Raw genomic sequence first — 27861 nt, forward strand, 5'->3', positions numbered from 1 at the left:
TTCAATTGATGAATTCCAAGGCCGAGACCCTTGACCAAGACTCCTCCAAGACCAAGTCAGTGTTCCTTCTTGATTTGCACAACTTCCAACAACAAAATTCGACCTTCCAGCAACTTCGACCCCTAGCAACAATTTCTGCAACCTCAAACTAATTCACAGCTTCGACCTTGATGCAGATTCACAGCTTCGACCTTGCAGCTTCGCAGCTTTGACCTAGAAGCAGTCTCATAGCTTCGACCTTGCAACTTCGACTTAGAAGCAATTTCACAACTTCGATGCAGTTTCACAATTTCGATGCAACTTCATAGCTTCGATGCAGCTTCATAGCTTCGATGCAACTTCAGAATTTCATCTTCACCAGTAACTGTAGAAACCCTAACAAAAGAGAGAGAGAGAGAGAGACCCAAAACTTCGATCTTGTTCTTCTTCTGGTTCATCCTTTTCCAGCTTCTATCTTGAGGAGATCGAACTTGCTTGAGTGTATATCCAAATAAGGTAGACTTCCTTCTTATATATAGGCTTTTGAGGGGTACGAATTGCTATCTTTAGGCCGACTTGTCCCTTCATGAAGGTTGGTGTGATCTTTGTGCCATGACAAGGTCTTGGAGGGTCTTTTGACTCTATTTTGACTCGAATAAATTTTCTTTACAATATGTAACATGCCCAAATGGGTCTTCAATACATGACAATGACTCAATTGACTTTATGACAAACCTAGAAGCACTCAATGGGTGCTTGACCTAACAATAAATTTCCCTTCAGCATGAAACCCATACCTCAAGAATAATAATAAAATTATTTTTCTATTTTCATTAAATACATAAAATCATGATTACATATGTGATTATGAAGACCAAACCTAGTTACATATTTCAACACTCCCTCTTAACTAGGGAGGTATTCATAATCCATACAACGTACTTAGACATTTTCAATCTGAAGAATTCTGATAAGAAGAGTCACATTGATAGCCCATTTGTTTAGCATCATACCAACCAACATTGTCACGTAGCAAGGCCTTGACTAACAACTCAATCTCTCCACAAGATTAGAGCACAATGTTGGCGAAACCAATGACTGATAGACACCATCATCACTGTCTCTCAAGGCACATACCCCACCCGGGTGTTCACAAGGTATGTCCTTTCAAAACTATTCTTATCTTAGATTCCCAGTCCTCAAAGAATATTGGCCTTCTACGACTCCACTTATCTTTGAGATGCCCTACCTCATCCTCAAAGAGTATCGGATGCTAGACGCTTACCCAATCCTCCATTCTTTCTTCACAACATGAAGACAAGAATGATGTGTCTCTCTCTCTCATGGCCTTCACTAAAACTTACGACTATTAATCATTGTCTCATGCATGACACATGAAGTAGAGAACCATATATATCACTCCCTCTTAACCAGGGAGGACCAACCCATTCCTATAAAAGGAATGTACCCAAGCTCCCTCTTATCCAAGGACTTGTCCAAGCTCCCTCTTAAGCAGGGACTTGCTTCCAGCAGCTTTCTCCTCTAGGTGGAGATCATGGGACTATCAGCTGCTTGTCAGGCTCCTTTCGATGTCATAAACTTCATCTTCGACATTACAGAGCCTTCATCTTTTTGGACTTCTTCGTAGAGCATTAACCACCTATCACTTTCCTTTATGAACTATGTCATTCATGTCATCCTTTTCTGTATCGGAAATTGATCTTTTAATCCACATCTGGATTTTCTTCATACAACTACCTCTTCCAATTCATGTTTCCCTTAGGATCTTTCTTCCAACCACATGAGTGCTAGTTGTAGGTGACATCTACAACCCTTTTTTGGTAAGCCCTATATCAACCCATCCAGATGTTGTTCAAAAATCAAAAATGAACATCAAATCAAAGTTACCTTTTGTGATGGCCCTTCATCATGACATTTGCTTGCAGCAATATCAACATCCTGCATATATATTGACACATCTCCAAGATATTCAATGTCAAGGGTCTCCATGCTTTCTAGACTTATTTCGAGAATCATGACCGAAACCCACATGTATTAGTCAACGATCGCATCGCCAGAGATAAGGATCCACGAGAGGTAGTTAGTCCATGTCGTGAAACACACAAGGAGCATTAGTTTATCCAGTGTCCAACAATCTCCCCCCCAACGCAAGTCAGGTGTGTATCGAACTCGTGACCTACGCTCTGATACCACTTGTTGGGACTCACGATTGTCATTACACCAAAACCCGCAAGTATTAGTCAACGATCGCGTTGCCAGAGATAAGGATCCACGAGAGGCGGTTAATCCATGTCGTGAAACACACGGGGAGTGTTGGTTTATCCAATGTCCAACAACTTCATCAGAGTCTTCATATCTTTTCCATGGAGATGTCATGGTCAATTATGCTAGTCATCGGATGTTGATTTCCTTTACTACCTGCTCATAGTTGCATCTTTCACGATCTCTTCTTTCTTTCTTCACATATTGTTCCCCGGGAACTTTCATCCATAGTTCCTTAATCTTTGTCAACCACCTCATATTCCATATGAGGACATATTATGTTGATTTCATTTAGTCAATATGTGAACCATGCCCTCATCTAAGTCACATGACACGAGGACACGGGACACAGAGGACACGTAAATACGAGTATTCGACACGAGACGCAGCGACCCTGGAAACAGGACATGAGGGACACGTTATATATATATAATACTGAAATATAGTGCTTGATCCATATAGATATGAATCATGATGATATCTATTTAGTATTTAGAATACACTATTTACTATTTAGTAATTTACTAGTTAGTTTATTAATTTACTACATCAATGATGTTCACAGTTCAATGTTCATTGTTCATGTTATAATTTTTGTTATTAACTTCAAATAAGTTTGATCATGTTCAAACTTCACATAAGATAGTTTATGAACTATAAATTTATATGTGTTCAAACTTCATTGTTGACCAGAGCGTTAATCGGGCTTTCTCTCCTTTTAGACCTTGAAGGTGTAGCGAGCAATGAGCACATGACGGGGCGCTGGGATTTTTATTTCAACACGCGATCTATATGTGGTCACTCGTGTATAATTAAGTTAAGTTCCGTAGGCTATAACATAACTTACAAGAAATTTAAGTACTCCAAACTCTCAACAAAGCATGCGAACGCTCGTCTCCTACATGTTCAAGGCTAGGTCGATATGAAGTTGTGAGCATTGTGCTCGAATCTGATGGAATTCCTCACACTGCACAACAAATTAGATTCCAGCAATGAGCAAACTCAACTTCGGTGGCGAACAATGACAAAATAAACCATGTTGCAGGTTTTAAATATCACTTTTCATGGGACACGTGTCCTAAGAACCAAAAACATTAGGGCACGTTTTCAACACGTCCAAAACACGTGTCTCGATTGGAGGGCACGAAGAAAAACGTTTTCAACACGTTTTAGGGTGGTTTTCGTGTTCGACACGTGAAATACGGGACACGAGACCCTGAGGGACGTGTCCTGTGACTTAGGCCCTCATGCATCTTTCCAAACGAGGAGATCCCTTTTCTTTGACCATGCTACTGAGATAGAACATTTACCCATGCAACCATATGATGACATGACTCAATTAAATACATGCATACATACCTCTTTCGTTCTTTTGGTCATATAGGCTTCCTTCAGTAACTTCCTTTCCTTAATTGAGAGTACTTCAACCATCTTGACATGCTACACTCCTTTGTTACCATACCATCATTCTTCCACACAATGAATCCCACACAAAGTGGAATTCTCAGCGAGACGCTTGCTTCTTCCAAGAGAGGTGAACCTTCTAATGAAGATTCCAACGGAGGATCTTGATTATCCTCATTCTGCAAATGCTCCTTGCCAGTGATGACGATGTATGATGAACTCTATGCTACATGTGTTGATTTTTTGTGTAGCTTGAAAGGTACTCCAAGCCCTAGTGTTCGGGGGGTTTGGAGGACACAGCGCCACAAGTAGGCTTGTGGACTTGGAACCCAAGCATCGGGTTTTGCACCCATCAGGATTTGAGCCAAAACCATGAAGAATTTGAGCATGAGAAAATTTGAGGTGATAGAGCTTGGCATGCCGATTCCAACACTTCGAAAATCATCCAAATCAGAGCTCTAGAACTTGAAATATGAATTTTTGAAGTTGACAATTAATTATGGACAGTCAAGTCATGTAGGCTTGGTCCAATGGACATGTCACTTCAAGGAATTCGTTGGAGCCCTCCATTAGTGTATATATAGGAGGTGTTGTGGAGTCATTTGAGACATCCCAAGAGCAACATTCATAGTGAAAATAATACCTGTGGAAGCCGCAGCTCAAGGAGAGAAGGTCGAGGAGCATATTGGGCAAATGTGAGACCTTTTATGAAAGTTGAGGAGCAGCAGAGAAATCCGAGCAAGTCTGGGTCGTTTTGGTGTTGATTCAAGGGTTATTTATCCCTGTTTGTTGAGCCACAGGCCCTGTGGTCACATTGGAGGCACCGCAAACCTGTTCTGGGCTAGTTAGGAGGGTTGTAAGGTACTAAGGCCTATTCAATGGTGTTGGAACAATGGAACATGCAGCGTGGGAAGAGGGCTTAAGAAGGAGGGGAAACCGCAATGAATGATGGTACTGTTGCAGGGTTTTGTGAAGATTGTTGGGTCTACTATGTTGCCCTAACCAAAACGTTACCCTACAATAGTGCACCAGCCCATATGTACAGGTAAGTTGGTGTTTTTCTATGTTGAATTGTTGCTAAGTGGGTGTTTTCCAAGTGTGGACAGTTTGGGTAGCCTGTGGAAGTCGAAGAGGAGGGGAAGACCTAATGGTTAGATGCCCTAATCAGGTGACAGATTCTACAATGAGGGATCAATTTGAAGGTGTAATCTACTGAGAGGCTGCATTGGAAGAAGAGTTGTTCTGGGCTAGATGTGGCATGGGAATTAGTCCAAGAAGGTGACAAACCTATGGTGAACTAGCCGCAGTCCTTAATGAATTGTTTAGAGGGCTAAACAAACTTAAAAGGGGTGCAAGAGCAGTCATCTAGGAGAGTGAGTTGCCAGACTTGGTAAAGGGAAGAAGCCATAGCAAATTAGGTGAGTTTTGGTTGGGTTAGTGGGTTGCTGTAGGTTTCAGTGGAAGCCCTAACCAGTAATCAAAACTCAGTCCACGAACAACAATGAAGAGCAGTACATATGAAGCCTAGATTTGTGCAATAGCTCCTCTATTGCAGAGCAAAGGGCAGAGTTGGAGAAGTCTATGGGCAGTCGTGTGTAAGGGTCTCCTAGGTGTGAGGATGCCCTAACTAGGTGCAGATGCTACAGCGTGGACTTGGTCACTCGTGGATTGTTGGAGGGCAGCGTGAGAGTGGACCAAGTGTGAATCTGGATTGAGCACTTATGGTCTGCTGGAGGACAGCGTGATAGTGTCCAAGTTGGAGCCCAGTGAGCAACACCTTGAAGGACAACGGTAGTTGCAAGAGAGGCAGTTGTTGAGCTCAAGGGTCTGATCAACCAGGAGAAATTTGTGGAGCCCGAGATTTTTGTGTGGAAAAGGTCATCTACAACAAATTACGGGCAGTCCTCCTAGCCCATGTTCATTGTGGGAGATGGACATCTTGCAGTGATAGGTGGCAGTGCTTCGTGCCCTATGTTGGTCTTCATCGGTGTAGCGCAGGAAGAGCATAGTGGGTTGAAGTCCCTGAGTAGCTGAGGAGCAGCAGTGGGCAGTTGAGAGTTGTTCACAATGGAGCTGTGAACAACTCGACGGGAGTCTCGATGTGTTGATGGGCGAACAGTCAACTAGTGAGCAGATTGGGTAGCCCAGATTCAATGGCCAGATGGACTTGCAGCATTGATAGAGGTGGGAGTTGCAGATTGGATGTCGATGTACTAACACCAAGCCCCAGTTTTGTATCTTGTACTAGTGGATGTATGAGGGCCATTATCCCTGGTACGAGAACCCTAGACTGTTGTATTATATGTTGTTTAATATAACGAAGTTGGGTTGAAAAATGTAAAAACTTGTCTATATTTTGAGCATGTGTGATTTACTGTCGCTTATATTCCATTGTGTAAACTAGTATCATTGTGATTCTTGTTTTGGTAGCACCAGAGATTTTAAGACTCTATCCTAGACCCAAGATCGTGGAAATAGAAAATGGTATTAGAGCGCATCTGAGCTACTTTGAGGGACAGTGAATTAGACTGTGCACATCGAAGCAACTCGGAGGGAGTTGTAGGTGTCTAGATCATGGAGCAGAGGGCTCAACTGAAGACATAGAGATGTGGTCTCGATTGGCTTGGTCGCAAGATTGGTTGTGAGTTCTGGTGGATTGGTGGTGAGCCTAGTGAACAACAGTTTGTTGTAGGGTAGATCGTTGATCATGGACTTCCGTTGCTTTGCCATGGATGGTTGGGACAGCTCGAGGGTTTCTTTAGCTTGGATGAGATCAGGTTGATCGAGGTGGCTTCATGTGATGGACTAGTACTACAGATTGGTAGGCTAGAGTCTTCATCAGATCGTGATGTTGCATATCTGAGATTGGAGGGATCTGCACCAATGGTATTTGATCCACGAGGATAAGTGCTTGCAAGACTGAGCCAGTGGAGATCGTGTAGGCTAAATGGGAGTCTAGCCTCAGAGGGAGCAGCCCTATGGAGGTTCAATATCTTCAAGTTTGGATGTGATGAGGCAGAGGAACTACCAAGATGGGCTAGTGTCGTCAGATGATGATTGTTACTTCCTAGTCTTGGAAGTACCTCCCTCACTAAGAGGGAGTGTTGATTTTTTGTGTAGATTGGGAGGTACTCCAAGCCCTAGTGTTCGGGGGGTTTGGAGGGCACAACGCCACAAGTAGGCTTGTGGGCTTGGAACCCAAGCATGGGGTTTTGCACCCATTGGGATTTGGGCCAAAACCATGAAGAATTTGAGCATGAGAAAATTTGAGGTGATAGAGCTTGGCATGCTGATTCCAACACTTCGAAAATCATCCAAATCAGAGCTCTAGAACTTGAAATATGAATTTTTGAAGTTGACAATTAATTATGGACAGTCAAGTCATGTAGGCTTGGTCCAAGGGACATGTCACTTCAAGGAATTCATTGGAGCCCTCCATTAGCATATGTATACGAGGTGTTGTGGAGTCATTTTAGACATCCCAAGAGCCACATTCATAGTGAAAATAATATATGTGGAAGCCGCAGCTCAAGGAGAGAAGGTCAAGCAGCATATTGGGCAGATGTGAGACCTTTTATAAAAGTCGAGAAGCAGCAAAGCAATCCGAGCAAGTCTGGGCCATTTTAGTGTTGATTCAAGGGTTGTTTATCCCTGTTTGTTAAGCCGTAGGCCCTGTGGTCACATTGGAGGCACCGCAGGCCTGTTCTGGGCTAGTTAGGAGGGTCATAAGGTACTAAGGCCTATTCCATGGTGTTGGAACAAAGGAACAACCAACGTAGGCAGAGGGCTTAAGGAGGGGAAACTGCGGTGAATGAGGGTACTGTTGCAGGGTTTTGTGAAGGTTGTTGGGTCTACTATGTTACCCTAACCAAAACGTTACCCTACAATAGTGCACCAGCGCATATATACAGGTAAGTTGGTGTTCTTCTATGTTGAATTGTTGCTAAGTGGGTGTTTTCCAAGTGTGGATAGTTTGGGTAGCCTGTGGAAATTGAAGAGGAGGGGAAGACCTGATGGTTAGATGCCCTAATCAGGGGAAAGATTCTACAGTAAGGGATCAATTTGAAGGTGTAATCTACTGAGAGGCCGCATTGGAAGAAGAGTTGTTCTGGGCTAGATGTGGCATGGGAATTAGTCCAAGAAGGTAACAGGCCTATGGTGAACTAGCCGCAGTCCTTAATGAATTGTTTAGAGGGCTAAACAAACTTAAAAGGGGTGCAAGAGCATTCATCTAGGAGAGTGAGTTGCCAGACTTGGTAAAGGGCAAAAGCCATAGCAAATTAGGTGAGTTTTGGTTGGGTTAGTGGGTTGCTTTAGGTTTCAGTGGAAGCCCTAACCAGTAATCAAAACTCAGTCCACAAACAACAATGAAGATCAGTACATATGAAGCCTAGATTTGTGCAATAGCTCCTCTACTGCAGAGCAAAGGGCAGAGTTGGTGAAGTCTATGGGCAGTCGTGTGTAAGGGTCTCCTAGGTGTGAGGATGTCCTAACTAGGTGCAGATGCTACAGCGTGGACTTGGTCACTCGTGCAGATGCTACAGCGTGGACTTGGTCACTCGTGGACTGTTGGAGGGCAGCGTGAGAGTGGACCAAGTGTGAATCTGGATTGAGCACTTATGGTCTGCTGGAGGACAGCGTGATAGTGTCCAAGTTGGATCCCAGTGAGCAACACCTTGAAGGACAAAGGTAGTTGCGAGAGAGGCAGTTGTTGAGCTCAAGGGTCTGATCAACCAGGAGCAATTTGTGTACCCGAGACTTGTGTGTGGAGAAGGATATCTACAGCAAATTATGGGCAGTCCTCCTAGCCCATGTTCATTGTGGGAGATGGACATCTTGCAGTGATAGGTGGCAGCCCTTCGTGCCCTATGTTGGCCTTCATCGGTGTAACGCAGGAAGAGCATAGTGGGCTAAAGTCCCTGAGTAGTTGAGGAGCAGCAGTGGGTAGTTGAGAGTTGTGAACAACTCGACAGGAGTCTCGAAGAGTTGATGGGCAAATGGTCAACTAATGAGCAGATAGGACAGCCCAGATTAAGTGGCCAGATGGACCTACAACATTGATAGAGGTAGGAGTTGCAGATTGGATGTCAATGTACTAACACCAAGCCCCAGTTTTGTATCTTGTACTAGTGGATGTATGAGGGCCATTATCCCTAGTACAGGAGCCCTAGACTGTTGTATTATATGTTGTTTAATATAACGAAGTTGGGTTGAAAAATGTAAAAACTTGTCTATATTATGAGCATGTGTGATTTACTGTCGTTTATATTCCGTTGTGAAAAGTAGTACCGTTGAGATTCTTGGTTTGGTAGTGTCAGAGATTTTAAGATTCTATCCTAGACCCAAGATCGTGGAAATTGAAAATGGTATCAGAGCGCATCTGAGCTACTTTGAGGGACAATGAATCAGAGTGTGCACATCGAAGCAACTCGGAGGGAGTTGTGGGTTTCTAGATCATGGAGCAGAGTGTTCAACTGAAGACATGGAGATGTGGTCTTAACTAGCTTGGCAGCAAGATTGGTTCTGAGTTCTGGTGGACTGGTGGTGAGCCTAGTGAACAACAGTTTGTTGTAGGGTAGATCGTTGATCATGGACTTCCGTTGCTTTGCCATGGATGGTTGGGACAACTCGAGGGTTTCTTTAGCTTGGATGAGATCAAGTTGATTGAGATGGCTTCATGTGATGGACTACAGGTTGGTAGGCTAGAGACTTCATCAGATCGTGATGTTGCATATCCGAGATTGGAGGGATCTGCACCAATGGTATTTGATCCACAAGGATGAGTGCTTGCAAGACTGAGCCATTGGAGATCGTGTAGGCTAAATGGGAGTCTACCCTCAGAGGGAGCAGCCCTATGGAGGTTCAGGATACTCAGGTTTGGATGTGATGAGGCAGAGACACTACCAAGATGGGCTAGCGTCGTCAAATGATGATTGTTACTTCCTAGTCTTGGAAGTACCTCCCTCGCTAACAGGGAGTGTTGATTTTTTGTGTATCTTGGGAGGTGCTCTAAGCCCTAGTGTTCGAGGTTTGGAGGGCACAGCGCCACAAGTAGGCTTGTGGGCTTGGAACCCAAGCATGGGGTTTTTTCACCCATCAGGATTTGGGCCAAAACCATGAAGAATTTGAGCATGAGAAAATTTAAGGTCATAGAGCTTGGCGTGTTGATTCCAACGCTTCGAAAATCACCCAAATCGGAGCTCTAGAACTTAAGGTATGAATTTTTGAAGTTGACAATTAATTATGGACAATCATGTCATGTAGGCTTGGTCCAAGAGACATGTCACTTCAAGGAATTCGTTGGAGCCCTCCATTCGTGTATATATAGGAGGTGTTGTGGAGTCATTTGAGACATCCCAAGAGCAACATTCATAGTGAAAATAATACCTGTGGAAGCCACAGCTCAAGGAGAGAAGGTCGAGGAGCATATTGGGCAAATGTGAGACCTTTTATGGAGGTCGAGGAGCAACAGAGGAATCTGAACAAGTTTGGGTCATTCTGGTGTTGATTCAAGGGTGGTTTATCCCTGTTTGTTGAGTCGCAGGTCCTGTAGTCACATTGGAGGCATTGCAGGCCTGTTCTAGGCCGGTTAGGAGGGTCGTAAGGCCTATTCCATGGTGCTGGAACAAAGGAACATGCAGTGTGGGCAGAGGGCTTAAGAAGGAGGGGAAACCACAGTGAATGAGGGGACTATTGCAGGGTTTTTGTGAAGGTTGTTGGGTCTACTATGTTGTACTAACCAGAACGTTACCCTACAACAGTACACCAACACATATGTACATGTAAGTTGGTGTTTTTCTATGTTGAATTGTTGTTGAGTGTGTGTTGTCCAAGTGTGGACAGTTTGGGTAGCCTGTGGAAGTCAAAGAGGAAGGGCAGACCTGATGGTTAGATGACCTAACCAGGTGATAGATTCTACAGTGTGGGCAGAGGGCTTAAGAAGGAGGGAAACCACAATGAATGAGGCGGGCAAAATTGCAGGGTTTTTGTGAAGGTTGTTGGGAAAACTATGTTGCCCTAACCAAAAATTACCCTACAACAAGTACACCAACCCATATGTACAAGTAAGTTGGTGTTTTTCTATGTTGAATTGTTGTTGAGTGGGTGTTGTCCAAGTGTGGACAGTTTGGGTAGCCTGTGGAAGTCAAAGAGGAAGGGCAGACCTGATGGTTAGATGACCTAACCAGGTGATAGATTCTACAGTGAGGTATCAGTTTGAACCAATGTTACCAGACTCGGAATCGGCAATAAATTGGCGAGGCAAAAGAGCGAAGAGTTTTAATCGGATCGGGAAAAAATCGGGAAAAAATCGGCAAATTCATTAAATAAAAATATACACATATATTGAATTAAAAAAACCATTTTTCATTAATATTGGGTAAAGGTATGTCCAAACAATGCATAATATCAATAGATGTCCAAAATATCATGAATAAATAAGTATCTTTATATGTTATGAGTCCACACATGATCCAAAGCACTGAGTTTTGAGTCCTTAGAAGCATATGCTTCTAAAAGTTTACAAAAAAGTAAAAAACTGCATACTAATCAGAAAAAAATCAGCAACTAAGAGTCTAAGACTCTTAAGAGTGAGAACTAGAAGCAATTCCTCCCGCTCCTCCGCTTGCTTGACTCTCAAAGTTCTCAAGTCATGAAGGCTGAAAAGAGGAGGCTCATCTAATTGAACCCATTCTGCCGCATTTGTAGCTTGCAAATCTAACTCTTCAAGGTCAATGGTGAATGATCAATACCTGTCATTATCATGAACATTGAAATGTGAATTAAAATTTCACTTTGAAGTTTGAACTTTAAAGTTTAAACTTTTAAAGTACGAACTAGATTATGAAACCTTCAAATTCAAGCTCTCGAATCTCACCTTGTATTTGTTTGTTGCGAAGTCGTAGATTGTAATGGACAAATACAAGGTCATTCAAGCGCTTTTGTGTCAATCGGTTGCGCTTCTTAGAATGTATTTTCTCAAACATGCTCCAGTTGCGTTCACAACCTGAAGCACTGCATGCTTGGTTTAAGATTCGAATGGCAAATCTCTTCAAATCTGGCGTATCACTACCAAAGTTTTGCCACCAAAGACCTAGCAAGTGGTAAGGGTTTGTGAGTAGAAGACTAGAAGTACCAAATTAGTAAATAGTAAAAACTTAAAAAGAAAATAAAATTTAATAAAACATTTAACATACAAAATAAAGTTTAAACAAATTTAATGAATTGATGAAGCCTTCAAGCTGGGTACCTGGCAACATCTTTGACCTTTGTCTTATAGCACTGGTATAGGCAAACAATTTAGATGGTGTCCTGTAATCTTGTAGTTGGGAAAAGACAAGATTTTGTTGTTCTGGATCAGGGAAGCACCTTTCCAAGCATGTCATAAGTCCTCTGCCAACCTCCCCATCCTCATTAAATTTGCTCTTATCATAAAAATATTGTGGGTTTAAGAAGTACCCAGCAGCATGTAAGGGGGAATGCAATTGCCTATCCCAACGTGCATCTATAATGTCCCAAAGGGGCATATACTTTGTCTCATCATCCCCATATCTTCTTTTGATGGCCTCCTTTGCGAGATCCATCGCCTCATAAATGTAACCCATAGCGGGTTTGTCACCATCAACCATCCTGAAAGTTCAAGCATTCAAATTTAAAGAAATATGAAACATTGTAAATAAAAAGAAGCTTGAAATGAAATTTAAAAAATGAAAAAGTTAAAAGACTAAAAGTACCTGAGAACTCTAACAAGGGACTCCGTCACAGCAATAATCTCTTCAGCATCTTTCCAGAAGCCATCATTAAACACAAGTGCAACAATTTCGATGCCTTCAGGGGTCTTGGAATGTTTAGATCCCATCCACTCAGGTCCCAAGAACATCCTCTTCAGATTTATCTTTTGCTCAACCACAGATTGCAAAGATATGAAATTTGTTGCAAATCTAGTCACTGCAAGTCGAACAATTTCTTTACCTTCAGTGTATATTCTCATAGTGTTTAGGACAATAGTGTGGTTGTATAGGTATTTGGTTATGGATTTTGCCTTCTCCACAACCTCATGTATCCAATGAAGCTTACCAATGTCCTCAAGCATTAAATCTATGCAATGGGCAGCACAAGAGGTCCAAAAAATAGTGGGGTGCCTCATCTCAAAAAGTCTACCAGCAGCCATATAATTCGCTGCATTATCGGTGACAATTTGTACAACATTTTCTTCTCCCACTTCTTGAACAACTTCCTCCATCATTTCACAGATAAGTTGGGCACTCTTAACCTTATCTGAAGCATCCACTGACTTGAGAAACATTGTGCCTGCGGGACAAGATACAAGGAAATTTATTAAAGTTCTATTCCTCTGATCTGTCCATCCATCACTCATGATGGTGCACCCTGTTTCTACCCATGATGAACGAAACTCAGCTAGCAGAAGCATGACATCTTCAACACTCTCTAACAACATATCTGTCCTAAGGCTCTCTGATGTAGGGGCTTTGAACCCTGGACCTGCATTAGCAATTGCATCAATCATAGCTTGCCAATAAGGACTTCTGGCACAGTGGAAAGGTATGTCAGAATAGAACCAAAAGTTAGCAATGGCCTTCCTTGCCTGAATATGGATATTTTTTTTCCAACCAGTGCCATCCAAGGTAGGTTGGGAACCGGGTTTTGTGCGGGGAGCAAAAAAGGCGTTTATGTTTCCACCTCCAGTGTTCAAGGAAGGAGTTGAAGGACTGGCATGGCTTTGAGGCATGTGTGGAAAACTTGGGAACGGCATTGAGGATTCAACAGATTGAGGTGACATGGGGCTAGTGACAGAAAAAGTATCAACTCCAACATTTCCTATTTCAGCAGTTTGCTTTGCTTTCTTGGCATTATGCTGCTCTAACATTTCAAGGGCCAAGGCTGCTTGGTGTTGGACATTCTCGTCAACCTTGGTGCAAATACCTATATCATGGCCAGGTATTTTTGCAAGGTGGAACTTGAATCTATAAATGCCTCCACTGCATTTTGTTTTGCAAAATTTACAAAGGAGCCTGGGGTCTCCAGGAATCCTGTCACAATAAGCCCAAGCAAAGTCCTTCTCTCTCGGCATTGTTGTTGCTTTGAACTTGTGTTTAATTTGTGGCTTCTGTTAAGAACTTAAGATGAGTCCTGTGAAAGACAAGAAAAAATCAAATTTAAAAATCATCCAAAAATTTAAAATAGCCTAGCCAGTCTGTAAAGTTGGAATATCTCTTTCAACAAATCATAACACAAGATGACAGGGCTAGTACTGTACTCCAATCTGTAGGAAATTGGAATATCTCCTTCAGGCTTCCACTGTATATGTGTGTTCCATGAAAGTTTGGCCTCAGCTAGACCTGTATGGCAGCTCTGCAGTAAGAAATCTGAAATACAGCAGGAACTATGTCTCAGCCTTTATTAAAAGTAAATAGTACCCACATAACAGACTCCAGACTCTTGACTGTGTTATGGTTAGAATGGTCAATGCTGAAAAAGAAATGGCAATCCAGCATGAGATGGCTTGCAGTATTCAACTTCCGGTTCCTTTGTGTACACTGTAAACCAAAACTAGAATGCATTCATGCAATGATTGAACAGAAGAATCATGCAAAGCTACTGTATTGGGTTAGTGTTTTATTCTACACAGGAGCAGAGGAGACGTCGAGTTATACATCTGTATAAGAACAAGCTAATTTTCCGAGTGCTTTTTTTATTGTCAAATATTTTTTTTATATGGCTGATAGCTTTAGTTTTCCGGGAGGAAAGATGCATACAAAACTACCACTTTTAGGTGTGCTTTATTCCTGTATGAGATCAAGTACGTGTAGAATTAGATGGCTATAACGCTACAGATTTGAACGCATGGTGTTTGATATTGTATTCTTTTTATTTCAGATATCTTCATCGGGCAGGAACTTGTTCAAGCACTGTCTACCCAAATTCTTGTTTCCTGAACTCATTTTTAAGTTTGAACCAGTTGCATGCAATCTAAAGTGGGTCCCCAAAAAGTCTCGGGGGGCATCTGTTACAGGGGTCAACAGCTCCTATTCTATCCAGAATCCACGGATATAGAGGGGAATATCATGCGCAATAATTCACGGGTGTTTCCTCCAGCACCTTGGTGAGGGTGTGCAAAAGATGAACTCAGGTCCACACCCCTTGTAGATGCGTGCACCCAAGTGCTACTGCACAGTCACAAATGGTTACTGTTTCTGGTGAATTTAACCATAATAATAAAATTAACGATGAATACAGTACTTTCCTCCTCGACTAAAGAATATCAATCACGAAATATATATCCTGTGTAACTTATCACATACATGCGATGTAAAAAGCAGGTCCTCTATAGATTGAAATCACTCACAGGTTCACGCAGGTTCACCGTTCATCAACCACGCAGGTTCGGGCTCACGCAGGTTCACCGTTCAGCGATCGGTCGAATCTCTGCGTCGATACTCGATAGTGAACTGTGTAATCTCCGGCGGCGTCGAAGACTGAATCTCAGTCGATAGCAAACCCGAAATACAAGGCGTCGATAGCGAACTGTGAAGCCCGAAATACCTCGGCCCGATAGCGAACTGTGAAACCCGAAATCCGATTTACCCGCCATTCCGAAACCCGAGAAAAAATAAAACTGGCGGGACTCGCCAAAAAAACGCAGAACCGGCGATTTTTTTCAGAATCGCGAGTCAAACTCGCGTTGACCACGATTCAAAATCGGTCAACGCGAGTTGACTCGGAACGTTTTGAATCGGATCGTTTAGCCGCCGCGTCGATTAAAACTCGCGATTTTGCCGATTTTTTACCGATTCCTGTTTCATTGGTTTGAACGTGTAATCTGCTGAGAGGCCGCATTGGAAGAAGAGTTGTTCTGGGCTAGATGTGGCATAGGAATTAGTCCAAGAAGGTGACAGACCTATGTTGAAATAGTCGCAGTCCTTAATGAACTGTTTAGAGGGCTAAACAAACATAAAGGGGTGCAGGAGCAGTCATCTAGGAGAGCGAGTTGCCAGACTTCGTAAAGGGAAGAAGTCGCAGTAAATTAGGTGAGTTTTGGTTGGGTTAGTGGGTTGCTTTAGGTTTCAGTGGAAAACCTAACTAGTAATCAAAACTCATTCCACGAATAGCAATGAAGAGCAGTACATATGAAGCCTAGATTTGTGCAATAGCTCCTCTACTGCAGAGCAAAGGGCAGAGTTGGTGAAGTCTATGGGCAGTCGTGTGTAAGGGTCTCCTAGGTGTGAGGATGTCCTAACTAGGTGCAGATGCTACAGCGTGGACTTGGTCACTCGTGGACTGTTGGAGGGCAACGTGAGAGTGGACCAAGTGTGAATGTGGATTGAGCACTTATGGTCTGCTGTAGGACAGTGTGATAGTGTCCAAGTTGGAGCCCAGTGAGAAACACCTTGATGGACAAAGGTAGTTGCGAGAAAGGCAGTTGTTGAGCTCAAGGGTCTGATAAACCAGGAGTAGTTTGTGGAGCACGAGACTTGTGTGTGGAGAAGGACATCTACAGCAAATGATGGGCAATCCTCCTAGCCCGTGTCCATTGTGGGAGATGGACATCTTGCGGTGATAGGTTGCAACCCTCCGTGCCCTATGTTGGTCTTCATCGGTGCAGCGCAGGAAGAGCATAGTGGGTTGAAGTCCCTGAATAGTTGAGGAGCAATAGTGGGCAATTGAGAGTTGTTCACAATAGTTGGCAGTTGAGAGCAATAGTCGACAGGAGTCTCGATGTGTTGATGTGTTGATGGACGAACGATCAACTAGTAAGCAGATTGGATAACCGAGATTCAGTGGCCAGATGGACTTGGAGCATTGATAGAGGCATGAGTTGCAGATCGGGAGCCAAAGGACCGGGTAGGTATAAGTTACGACCAAGGCAGTTTTGAGGACCTCTACATCAGCTAAACGGTCAGAGTATCTTGTTGAGGGCAAATTGGTTGCCGATGTACTGACACCAAGCCCTAGTTTTGTATCTTGTACTAGTAGATGTATGAGGGCCATTATCCCTAGTACATGAGCCCTAGACTGTTGTATTATATGTTGTTTAACATAACAAAGTTGGGTTGAAAAATGTAAAAAATTGTTTATATTCTATGCATGTGTGATTTACTGTTGTTTATATTTCGTTGTGTAGTATCGTTGAGTTTCTTGGTTTGGTAGCGTGAGAGATTTTAAGATTTTATCCTAGACCCAAGATCGTGGAAATTGTACAAGATGACTTTCTTCTACCCATTAGTACTACTTATGTTTTCAATGAGGTTACCATGAGCTACTTCCTTCTATATGATGATTGCTACATCAATGTAGACTTCTACTTCGGCTATTCTTTCAATCTTTTCTAATGATATCATGAACTCTTGTTTCAACAATATGCTTCTAGTATGATGTCATCTTCTACTACGATGCATCTCTTCATAATGCTTCTCATCTTGACTACCATGGTGGAGGTCTTTTCACCTTCCACTTCTCCTTGCTATGTATTAGAGAAACCCTAATGGTGAAGATCTATCCCTTTGGATTTCTTCTCATCAGGGTATTCCACTTCTTTAGTGATATGGGCCTCATTTCTTTCTTTCCTCTTGTTGCCCTTCTTGAACTTTGGACAATCTCTCTTGTAGTGCCCATATTCTTGACAATCATAGCATTGGATCTTTGCCATATTCTTCTTTTTTTCTAAGGACCAAACTTTCCTTTTCTTTTAGCCATGGCAGCAAATGCTTGAATTTGTTCATTTGATCCCACGTCACTTTTTGCCTTCAACCTTACATAACAACCAAAGTTCACTAAATGGGGTGGCTTCCTTCTTTCCATAAATGCTTGATATGAAACTACCCCATTCCTTCGGTAGTGCATTGAGCACCACAGCTGACATTTCCTTATCGGATATTACTTCCCTCAACTCTTGCAGTTGGTCTCATATTTCTGACACCTTAATAAAGTATGAGGCTATTCCTTCTCTCTTTGAAGGTTCGACAATTGAACCCTTAACATGATCAATGACTTCATTTTCTATGAGAATTAAATTTGTCCTCTTCTTCCATGCAAGATAGTTTGTTGACCCAACCATTTTGTTGCTTTCCTTGCAAAATGAAGTCCTTTTGATAGATTCAAATGTGGATATAAAGACACTTACTTGTGAAGATACTTCTTGATGACAATATCTTCAACTTGATGCCTTCTTGATTTTGATGATGATGTTGATAATAGAAGATGTCTCCTTCAAAGAGAGGGAGATCACCTTGGTTCCTTGATGATGATGGTAGTGCCTTCTCCTTCCCATTTTTAAAGTTAACTTCAGTTAAATTTTCCCTTCCAGTAGTTACAGCTTCTTTTCAACCTCTTTTTTGACCCCTGCAATTTGACTGTAATTTTCGCTCACTACAAAAACCCTAGTTTCTGCACATGTGGGAGAATAGCAAAGATCTTACCCTTCTCTCTTCTTCGCTTTGATAGAGGCTTCTTCTTTTATAACTCGGCTTGCAAGATGGCTAGACGTTCGCTGATTTTGGCCTCCTTAGGTCACTGTAATAATTCAGCTTCTGCTGCAACAAATGAGCCCTAATCTCCTCACGCGTGTGAACAAGAATAGCCCAAGACAGACCCAAAATTACTTCAATCCTTTTATCTTCTTGATGACTGATGCTCTTGATGATCTTCTAGTGCTTCGGCCCTTCAGTGTCCTTCCTTAAGTTGCCTATCCTTGTCTTGTCACCTTAGCTCTGATACCATGTTGAGAAATCTAAGGCAGCGAGATTAGGTCATTTCTCTTGCTTTGATAACAACTTGTGGTATATTTTTACTTAACTTGATTAGCTGCTTCTTTCTCTTGATTATTATTAGTGATTTCTTCATCAAACAGCGACCAAACCATAAAGAACAATAAGACAAAGAACACAAGATACAGATGATCATCCATGACCAAACCCTCTCCAACTAAGAGGAAAACCCACAAGAATTATTCTCTTCCTATAGAACTTCAATTGATGAATTCCAAGACCTAGACCCTTAACCAAGACTCCTCCAAGGTCAAGTAAGCCTTCCTTCTTGATTTGCAAAGCTTCCAGCAACAAACTTTGACCTTCGAACAACTTCTTCAGCAACTTCGACCCCTAGTAACAATTTATGCAACTTTGACCTAGTATATTCACAACTTCGACCTTGATGCAAATTCACAACTTCGACCTTGCAGCATCATAGCTTTGACCTAAAAGCAATTTCACAGCTTCGACCTTGCAGCTTCACAGCTTCGACCTTGCAACTTCACAACTTCGACCTAGACGCAGCTTCACAGCTTCAATGTAGCTTCATAGCTTCGATGCAATTTCACAACTTCGATGCAACTTCACAGCTTCGATGCAGCTTCAGAATTCGTCTTGCCCAGTAACTGTAGAAACCCTAACAAAAAAGAGAGAGAGTGAGAGCTAAAACTTCGATCTTGTTCTTCTCCTTCTTCTTCATCCATTTCCAGCTTCTATCTTGAGGAGATCGAACTTGCTTGAATCTATATCCAAATGAGGTCGAGTTCCTTCTTATATATAGGCTTTTGAGGGGTACGAATTGCTATCTTTAGGCCGACTTGTCCCTTCATGTAGGCCGACTTGATCTTTGTTCCATGACGAGGTCTTGGAGAGTCTTTTGACTCTATTTTGACTCAAATAAATTTTCTTTACAATATGTAACATGCCCAAATGGGTCTTCAATCCATGACAATGACTCAATTGACTTTATGACAAACCTAGAAGCACTCGACGGGTGCTTGACCTAAAAACAAATTTCCCTTCAGCATGAAACCCATGCCTCAAGAATAACAATAATAAATTTATTTTTCTATTTTCATTAAATACATAAAATCATGTCAAGTCCCACTAGCACAACCGGTTGAGGATGGGCCTCGTCAGCAAGGCGACCCGGGATCAAACCTCATGGGGGATGGTTGTGCCCTGTGCTAAGGGTTGGTGTGGCCCAGGCTGAGTGCGATCCTCGAGTGACTTTGACGACTTAGATGTCCCTGTGTCACAGCTCCTCAAGCCACAGGTCAAGCCTGGAAGATGACACACAACTTGACAAACAAACAAAGAAAATACATAAAATCATGATTACATATGTCAGTATGAAGACCGAACCTAGTTACATATTTCAACACAATAAACATCGACAAACAATAAATTGTATCTCTAACAGGGTTGCATTCTATGAAAAATAATTAAATTCACATAAATAACTTGTCAAATTAATCCAGATAATAAGTTTGGTTCAACTAACTTTACAAAAGTATAAATTCAGAATTTAAAACGTTTAGCATTCAAATAATGCTTGGGATTTCTCACCCTCATAACAGAGACTTTGCATGTTCTATGAAAGAGACACACAAGTAGCTTGTTGTCTCGGATAAGATGCATCTATGGACAGAATTCATCACCACAAAGTGCGTGAAGACGAGGAGCTTAGGAATAAAATTTGACTCAATCAACAGGAACTATTGCTCTTGAAGAAAAAGAAAAAAAATTACAAGGCAAATATTCAAGAAATATGGCTTAGTGGGTTTTGAACTTCATGCAAACAAAATCGAAGAGAACAATGTAATTTTCTAGGCAAAAATGGTAAGAGGAATCTCAATATGGTTCCACTTCAACAAAACTGAAGCAAAATGGTAACGAACTTAACTACGCTGCACAAAACCTGAACCAAGCCCACTAAACCACCAAATACCTTGAATATCATCATGCTATTATGGCACTTGTCACTTGCTAAAAGTAGCAGTGACCGCCACAAATATAGGCACTAAGGAAAATTGAAGCTAACCGCCATAATCTAAAAACAAATACCAACACTAACAACTCACCTAGATGCCCACCAATAACATTACCTACTAAAAACAGAAATTTACTACAAATGGTAAAGTTTTCAACTAAGCCCAATTATCCAAATAATCACTATGGGCACACTTACTATAAAAATATGTCAAGAAAGAGACACTGCTATAAATAGCACCATATTGCATGTCATCAAAAATAAGCTCATCAAACACATGTATTTCTAAAGAGGAAGAACACATTGTCGACCATGACAAGCAAGATGCCAAGCACTATCTACTAAAATCGCAATCTCCTAAAACATGTTGCCAAAGATGGTCTCAGCGGACTCATACGATCATAAGGAATATGGATATATCATCAAACATTGCATGCAAGCCCTAGAACCCTAGACTAAAAACCTGCAAAAAATAGCTCTATCTTGTACAATCTCCCTAGATACATTGATCTCTAAATCTCAACTTTTGTAATGTAACTAAAACCTTGAGAACGAATATATAACAACTCTAGTGTGAAGGATCATGGCCATAGAATCCACTAAGAATGTGTCTATGAACAACTAACGTTGAACAATCAAGATGGACTAATGAGAAGTCTGCAAAAGTTTACATCCTTATCAAAAATGTTGAATATGGTTAAACATGAGTTGAAACTTGATATTTCTAATTCGAAGATTACAAAAAATGTAAAGCTTCCCAATGTTCCCATACTCAAAAATAATTAGATGTATCTTCTAGTCCCATTCATCTATTCTTTGGTCAATTATGAACACTAATAGAATTATCTTACCTATTCTTTGGTCATTTGTGGAAATAAATAACATTGTCTTATCTCATTTCCTCATTGAATGCACCTCACCATCTCCTTTGTCATAAAGAAGAGATTTTCCTATCAACATATAGTGGTCTAAATTATTCTACCATAATCTTGATCATACACCTAATGCCCAAGATGACTTCTTTCTAATCAAGGGGACTAACAAAAAGAATGACATACTTCAAGCAGCCTAATCCCATGAAACTCAAGCAACTTTTCACTCCCATGAAACATGTTTAGCAATGTCTATTTTGCGACAACCCATACAATAGATTGATGGAGGCAATCTTTCACTATTGAACTCTAATTGAACATTAGCCATCCAAGCACCTTGGACTTGGGACAAATAAGCTTTCCAAAATATTATCATCTTCTAGTTCACTAGATTTTAACACCCTATAAGGTCCATCCCTAATGCAAATGTGTGACAATTGGGGACTTCAATCATAATGGTCTAAATTCCTCTACCATAATCTTGATCATACACCTAATCCCCGAGGACTTGTTTCCAATCAAGGGGACTAACAAATAGAATGTCATATTGCAAGCAACCTAATCACTCGAGAAACTTTGCACTCCCATGAAAAATGTTTAGCAATGTCTATTTTGCGACAACCCACACAACAGATTGATGGAGGCAATCTTTCACTATTGAACTGTAATTGAACATTACCCATCCAAGCACCTTTAGACTTTAAACAAATAATCTTTCCAAATAACTTATCATCTTCTAGTTCACTAGACTTCAACACCCTATAGGGTCCATCCCTAATTCAAATGTGTCACAATTGTGTGTTAATATTTGGTAACTTAGGGATGAATTTCTCCTAGAAGAAATCATATCTTTTAGTTTTGTTTGAACCACCTATAATAAAATTTCATTTTTGACAATTCTAATATGAATTTCCAGAATCACATCTCAATTTAGAAATTCAAGGATGATCTCGACATATGGAATCCACTTTAAAATCAAATCAATCATGATTATACAGGTCAAAAAATAATACTTTTATCCTTACTAGTATTATTATTATTATGATACTATTATTTATAAAATAGTCTAAAGTCATTCACATTTAATGGATTAATAAAAATGAATTCTCTCATGAAATAGGTCAATTAAATTGAGAATCTCTTACTTGGAAAAATTCAACCTCTCTCTTGGAATAAAATAGTAACTCCACATTTAAGAGAATGTAACTCCCCCTCACTAATTCAATGTATAACAAAAATGTAACTCCTCATTAAATGCACTTGTAACTCCCTCATTCAATTTGATTTGTAACTCTCACCAAATATTCTCTCATGTCTAAGTGTAACTCTCTCTCTCTCTCCCTAATTCGAATTGTAACTCCTCAAAACAAGTGTACCTCTCTCTCTATTCTTAGAATGAGTTACACTTCTCCTCAAGTAACTTCTCCCTCATCGAATTTGATTCTCCTATTATTGGCTCAAGGCATGAATTCATTTTGTAACTCCTCTCTTTTTTCATCTATTTAAGCAAGGGCGAGTGAGAGTTGAGAGTAGCATGTTCATTGTGAAGGAGAGCTAGTGCTAACTGTGTGCAAGAGAAGTGTGAGAGCAACTGAAGTGCAAGAGCAAGGGAAGAGTTGGAGCAAATGTGAAGGACAAGATATGATCAAGAAAATGAGGAGATCTTCAAGCAAAGAGCAAGAGCACTTCAACTGCAAGTTGATCACACATTGATGGCTTTATTCATTCTCATTCTCTCTCTCTATCTCTATACTCTACTGAACAATTGAATAAATCTAATAGAAGAAGAAGAATCATTTGGGTTTTTCCATTGTGGGTTTTGCCCTAGTCATTGGACCAAAATCTCAGTGTCTCATATTTGTGCTTAGTTTTCTTCATATGATCCTTAAGTTTATGTTCTATCTACAATTGCTGATCTAAAAAGTTTTGAAGAAGAAATATGCATTATAAGTAATTGTAACAACATAGAACATTTAATTATCTGTGAAGTACATTCATCTTTCTGCAAAGTACATTCAATTCCATTCGGTTTTATGCAAAGTACACTCAATTCCATTCAGTATTCTGCAAAGTACATTCAATTTTCTGCAAAATACATTAAGTTTTCTGCAAAGTACATTTAGTTTCCTGCAAAGTACATTCAGTTTTCTGCATAGAACTTTCAAGCTTCAACAAAGAACTTTTAAAATTCTACATAGGACTTTCAGATTTTAACACTGGGGACTTTAATCATAATTTTTTCATAAAGTTGTTTATCATTCTAAGTCATAAAGGCTTTGCTATGGAGACACTTCCAATCCTTCTGTTGAAAAATGTAACTAGTGTTGGTCTTCATAATTGTATTTGAGTCATGATGTAATGTACTTATAAAATATATATATATATAAAAGAAAATTATTTATTAACATGGGTTTTATGCTTTATTTATTTTATTTCTAGGTCAAAACTTCTATTGTAGGCTTCTAGGGTTTGTGTCATGAGTCCTAGTCCATCTCATCATGTAATAGACCTTCTTGGGCTTTGTATAACAAGAAAGAAATTTATTTTTATGTCTCTAGTGTGATTTGTGCCTCCTCCACCAAGTCGGCCTCAAAAGGAGCCAAAAACCACTATATATTGGCAACTACTCGACCTCATTTGAATCATCAACCAAGAAATTTGATTTGCAATTGAAGAACGTTGAACAAGAAGTGCAAAGTTGTACCAAGAAGTGCAAAGACTGAATAGGAAGAGTGAAGTTGTAACAGGAAGTGTGAAGCTATAGGAGGAAGTGCGAAGGTTGAACATAAAGTGCGAAGGTTGAACATAAAGTACGAAGGTTGAACAGGAAGTGTGAAGTTGTAACAGGAAGTGCGTAGGTTGAACAGGAAGTGAAAGTTGTCACAAGACGTGCGAAATTTGAACAGGAAGTGCAAGTTGTCACCGAAAGAATCTAGAGGGCCAAAATTCTGAGTTGTAGCTAGGTTGAAGTCGATTGACTAGAAGTGGCCACTGAAGTTTGGTTAATCATTTTAGAAGGTTGACTTGTGGAGTGAGGGAAGTCTTTTCGTCTAGTCTAAGGTCTTGGATAGTCTCAATTTTAATTGAATCTACTAGTGGAAGAGTTTGATTGGGTTTTCCCCTTCATAAGAGTTTTAGCCCTGGATGAGTACATATATCTGGTGTCATAGATCTTCATGTTTTGATTTGATGATTGCTTAATGAAAAGAAGATAAAAGAAGAACATAAAGAAAGTTAATAAGAATACAAAGAATATCACAAGTGATTGTCAAGACAAGAGAATATTTTTCATTTTCTAACATGGTATCAAAACTATAGTTAAGGAACAAAAGGAAAAAGGCAGCTTGAAGATCTATTAAAGTAACGGGCAAAGGAAGATCATAAGGAGAAGAACCATATAAGAAGAGGAAGGCCTATATCAAATAAGAAAAGGAGCCACCAACTATAGAGCCTTAAGAACCATTGTAAAATCTATGGAAACTTCAATGAAGACAGAAAACAAGCTAGATGAAGCGACCAACTATAGAGCATGGAAGAAGATGATAAATCTCATCCTTGCAAAACACAAGGTATTAGATTTTGTACTAGGAAAAGTCGAGGAACTAGTAGATGATGCAAGGAAAGAAGAGTACAAGGAAGCTGACATCTTGGCCATGAATCTAATTATAGATGGATTGAAGGACAATCTAATCCCCTACATATCCAACATAGACACTACACAAGTGATATATGAAGCTTTCTCCAAATTATTCACCATCAAAAATATTGGTCAAATAGCTAGTCTCAAGAATGAACTAAGAACAATAAAGATGAAAAAAGATCACATTGTATCTTCTTATCACATTGTATCTTCTTATTTTGTAAGGATCTCCCGAATAAGAGATGAGCTCCAAGCCATTGATGAAGTCATACCAGAAAAAAAAAACTTGTGATTGTTACACTGCTATGTCTACCAAAACCATGGAGCTCCTTTGCATCAAGTATTAGCAGTTGGAAAGAAACACCAACCTTTAAAAAAATGTGGAATGGATGTAGTCAAGAAGAAGCTCGCATCTCATTAGTAAGTAATAAGGAAGATGAAGAGAACAACGCATCCAATGCTTACTTTGCTCATCACAAGAAGAGAGGATACAAGAAGTTTAAGGGACCAAAGAAGAAGATCGACCTATCCAAAGTAGAGAGCTTTCATTGTCATAAGATGGACCACTTCAAGAATTAATGACCTGAGAATCCTAAAAATAAGAAAAGAGAGGGAGAACTTGCTATAGTTGCAAATGAAGCTCCACCTAAGAAGAACAAGGCTAAAGAATCCAAAGTCAAAGACTTAATTTCTTAGGTCTTTTAGGGATATTATCCCTTGCAGATCCTTCTACTTATAACATAGATTATTGCTTTAGGTTTTGTAATGTTTTCTTTTATGTTTTGATTTCTAGAGCATATAACCCTTATGTTTCTTGTTAGAAATTCTTGAATTATTTTGATAAGTTGTAGGTATCCCTCAAAAAGATTGAATTAAGAGTGAGCCTCCACCATTTTACTAAATATAAGTATCTTGTTCTTTGTTTCCTCTTTCATGTTTGATTTCCTCCATACATCTAGATTTGTTTGTATTACATACTTACAATCCTTTATTTGTATTTTCCTTGATAGCAAAGCTTGTAGGAATACACAACGATTGTGGAAGAAACTTCAAGGAAAAGACTTGTATCATGAAAGTAAGTTTGTTGCTAAAGAAACTCTACAAGGTTTGTTAAAGAACAACTCAAGGTATGTTTGATCTGATTTGTTGCATATCTTCTTCACAAGTTCACATAAGAAGGTATGATCATTCTTCATTTCAAATTTTCTTTATATTACTAACACTTTCATGTCTAGGGTTTGTTATAAAATATTTAAAATTCTAAATTTGTTTTATATTACTAACACTTTCATGTCTAGGGTTTGTTATAAAATATTTAAGATTTTATGTTGTCGGGGTGATTAATCCCTAGATTGAATCTACCCTTTACAATCTCTTGTGGTTTGTGAAACCTTAACCTTTAGGGTTCACTGTAAAACCCTAGCCTTTTGATGCTAAAGATATGTTGATATTAATAATGAAACCCTAGTCTACTTAGGGTTTCTTGATAAAGTTTAGAACACAAAATGAAATTCTACTCTTGATGTTTAGGGTTTTGGTAATGTTACAGTAAAACCTTAGCCTTTTAAAGTTTGTTGTCGATGTCTAAGTTGTATAATGAAACCCTATATTTTTAGGGTTTGGTCAATTAGGGTTTATAGTAAAACCCTTGTAATAGTGAAAGTAAGCTTCTAGGAATGAAACCGTAGGTACCTGTGTTTTTGTATGATTGTAACCCTAGCTTGGTCAAAAATTATTGAATATCTAACATTGAAGTTTTATGTCTGTAACTAGGGTTTACAACAAAAACCCTAGTAGAGATTGATATGAGATTCTAGGGCATGATGATGAAAACCCTAGAAGCATAACACTTTTGCTATGATTAGAATTCTAACTTGATTACTAATGTCTATGATTTAGTTTTGATAGAGAAATATAGGGTTTGTGACAAAACCCTAGCGAATGTTGTTGCAAGTTGTCTAAAGATGCAACCCTTGTTAATTGCAAACCTTAGTAGGTTTAGGTTTTGATGTCTAAAATTTGATTTCTTGCAACCTTAGATGCTCTCATTATAACATGCTAACCTTATATTAATAAAGTTAACTTAATGCTCCTATATATTATATATTTGTGTTTGGTTGTACTTGTTGAAGGTTTACAAATGTTAAAGATGCTTCCCTACTTAATGATGACTTGATGATGATATTGAGCATGATGGAAAAAGGGAGTTGTAAGAAACTAGGTAACATTGAAGTATACATTATTATTGACCTTGTTGAGTAAGGATGGAAGAAATAATGTTCTGAAGGTTGTTGTTCCACAATGATATGATGATGTGAAAGAAAAACCCTGTTTGGCTTAGTTGTTGATACACTTGTCCCCTGGCAGAAAAGAAGATTAGATGAATTGAGACTTCTGTGATCCATATCAATTTTATGAGAAATTTTTCAGCGTAAATCATATGAAATTTCATTTGTCGACGCGTTTCGAACCAATAAGTGTGGTTCATCGTCAGGACAAGTTGAAGAAACAAATCTAGGTTTGCTTATTAAATAGTTTGAGCAGGACCTCCAACGGCTAAATTTGCTGACCAAGCAACGGCTATATGGACTAATGGCTAAATTTGACCAGGAAATGGTTAGTTGAACGCTTTCTGACCCAAGTATTTACTATAACCATTCTCAACAAAGACATTAAGGAGGTGGGATTTCTCTTTCTCGAAGCTCTTTTCATCAAAGATCCTAAGGGCACGAGTAGCAAGGGAGTTGAGAACACCCAACTTCTGAGCCGGGAAATGGTGGGAATCGGCATGAAGATATTGCTCAGTATGTGTTTTCTTTCGAAACACTTGGTGGGAGAGGGAGCCATCACTATTCTTAGAAATAAGAATATCAAGGAACGGGAGGCAACCATCGACTTCTTGTTTTCGTAGTCTCTTTAACCTGT

General features: G+C 40.0%; 2 protein-coding genes across 2 annotated transcripts in view; both read right to left on the bottom strand.

Moving 5' to 3' along the window:
• LOC149252914 (uncharacterized) overlaps positions 1–27861 on the bottom strand; it is a 194830-nt gene that overhangs the window by 8780 nt on the left and 158189 nt on the right. The gene's annotated exons all lie outside the window — the stretch shown is intronic.
• LOC149252915 (uncharacterized) lies at positions 11518–13756 on the bottom strand. Its single transcript, XM_089460766.1, has 2 exons — positions 12399–13756; positions 11518–12294 (listed from the first exon to the last, which is right to left on the bottom strand). Exons 1-2 carry the CDS (start codon positions 13754–13756, stop codon positions 11853–11855), a joined length of 1800 nt encoding a protein of 599 aa, XP_089316892.1. The 3' UTR covers positions 11518–11852.

The sequence above is a fragment of the Pinus tabuliformis genome, chromosome 7, assembly GCF_031772625.1.
Source record: "Pinus tabuliformis cultivar Carrire ecotype Pingquan chromosome 7, CPIR1, whole genome shotgun sequence".
Lineage (NCBI taxonomy): Eukaryota > Viridiplantae > Streptophyta > Pinopsida > Pinales > Pinaceae > Pinus > Pinus tabuliformis.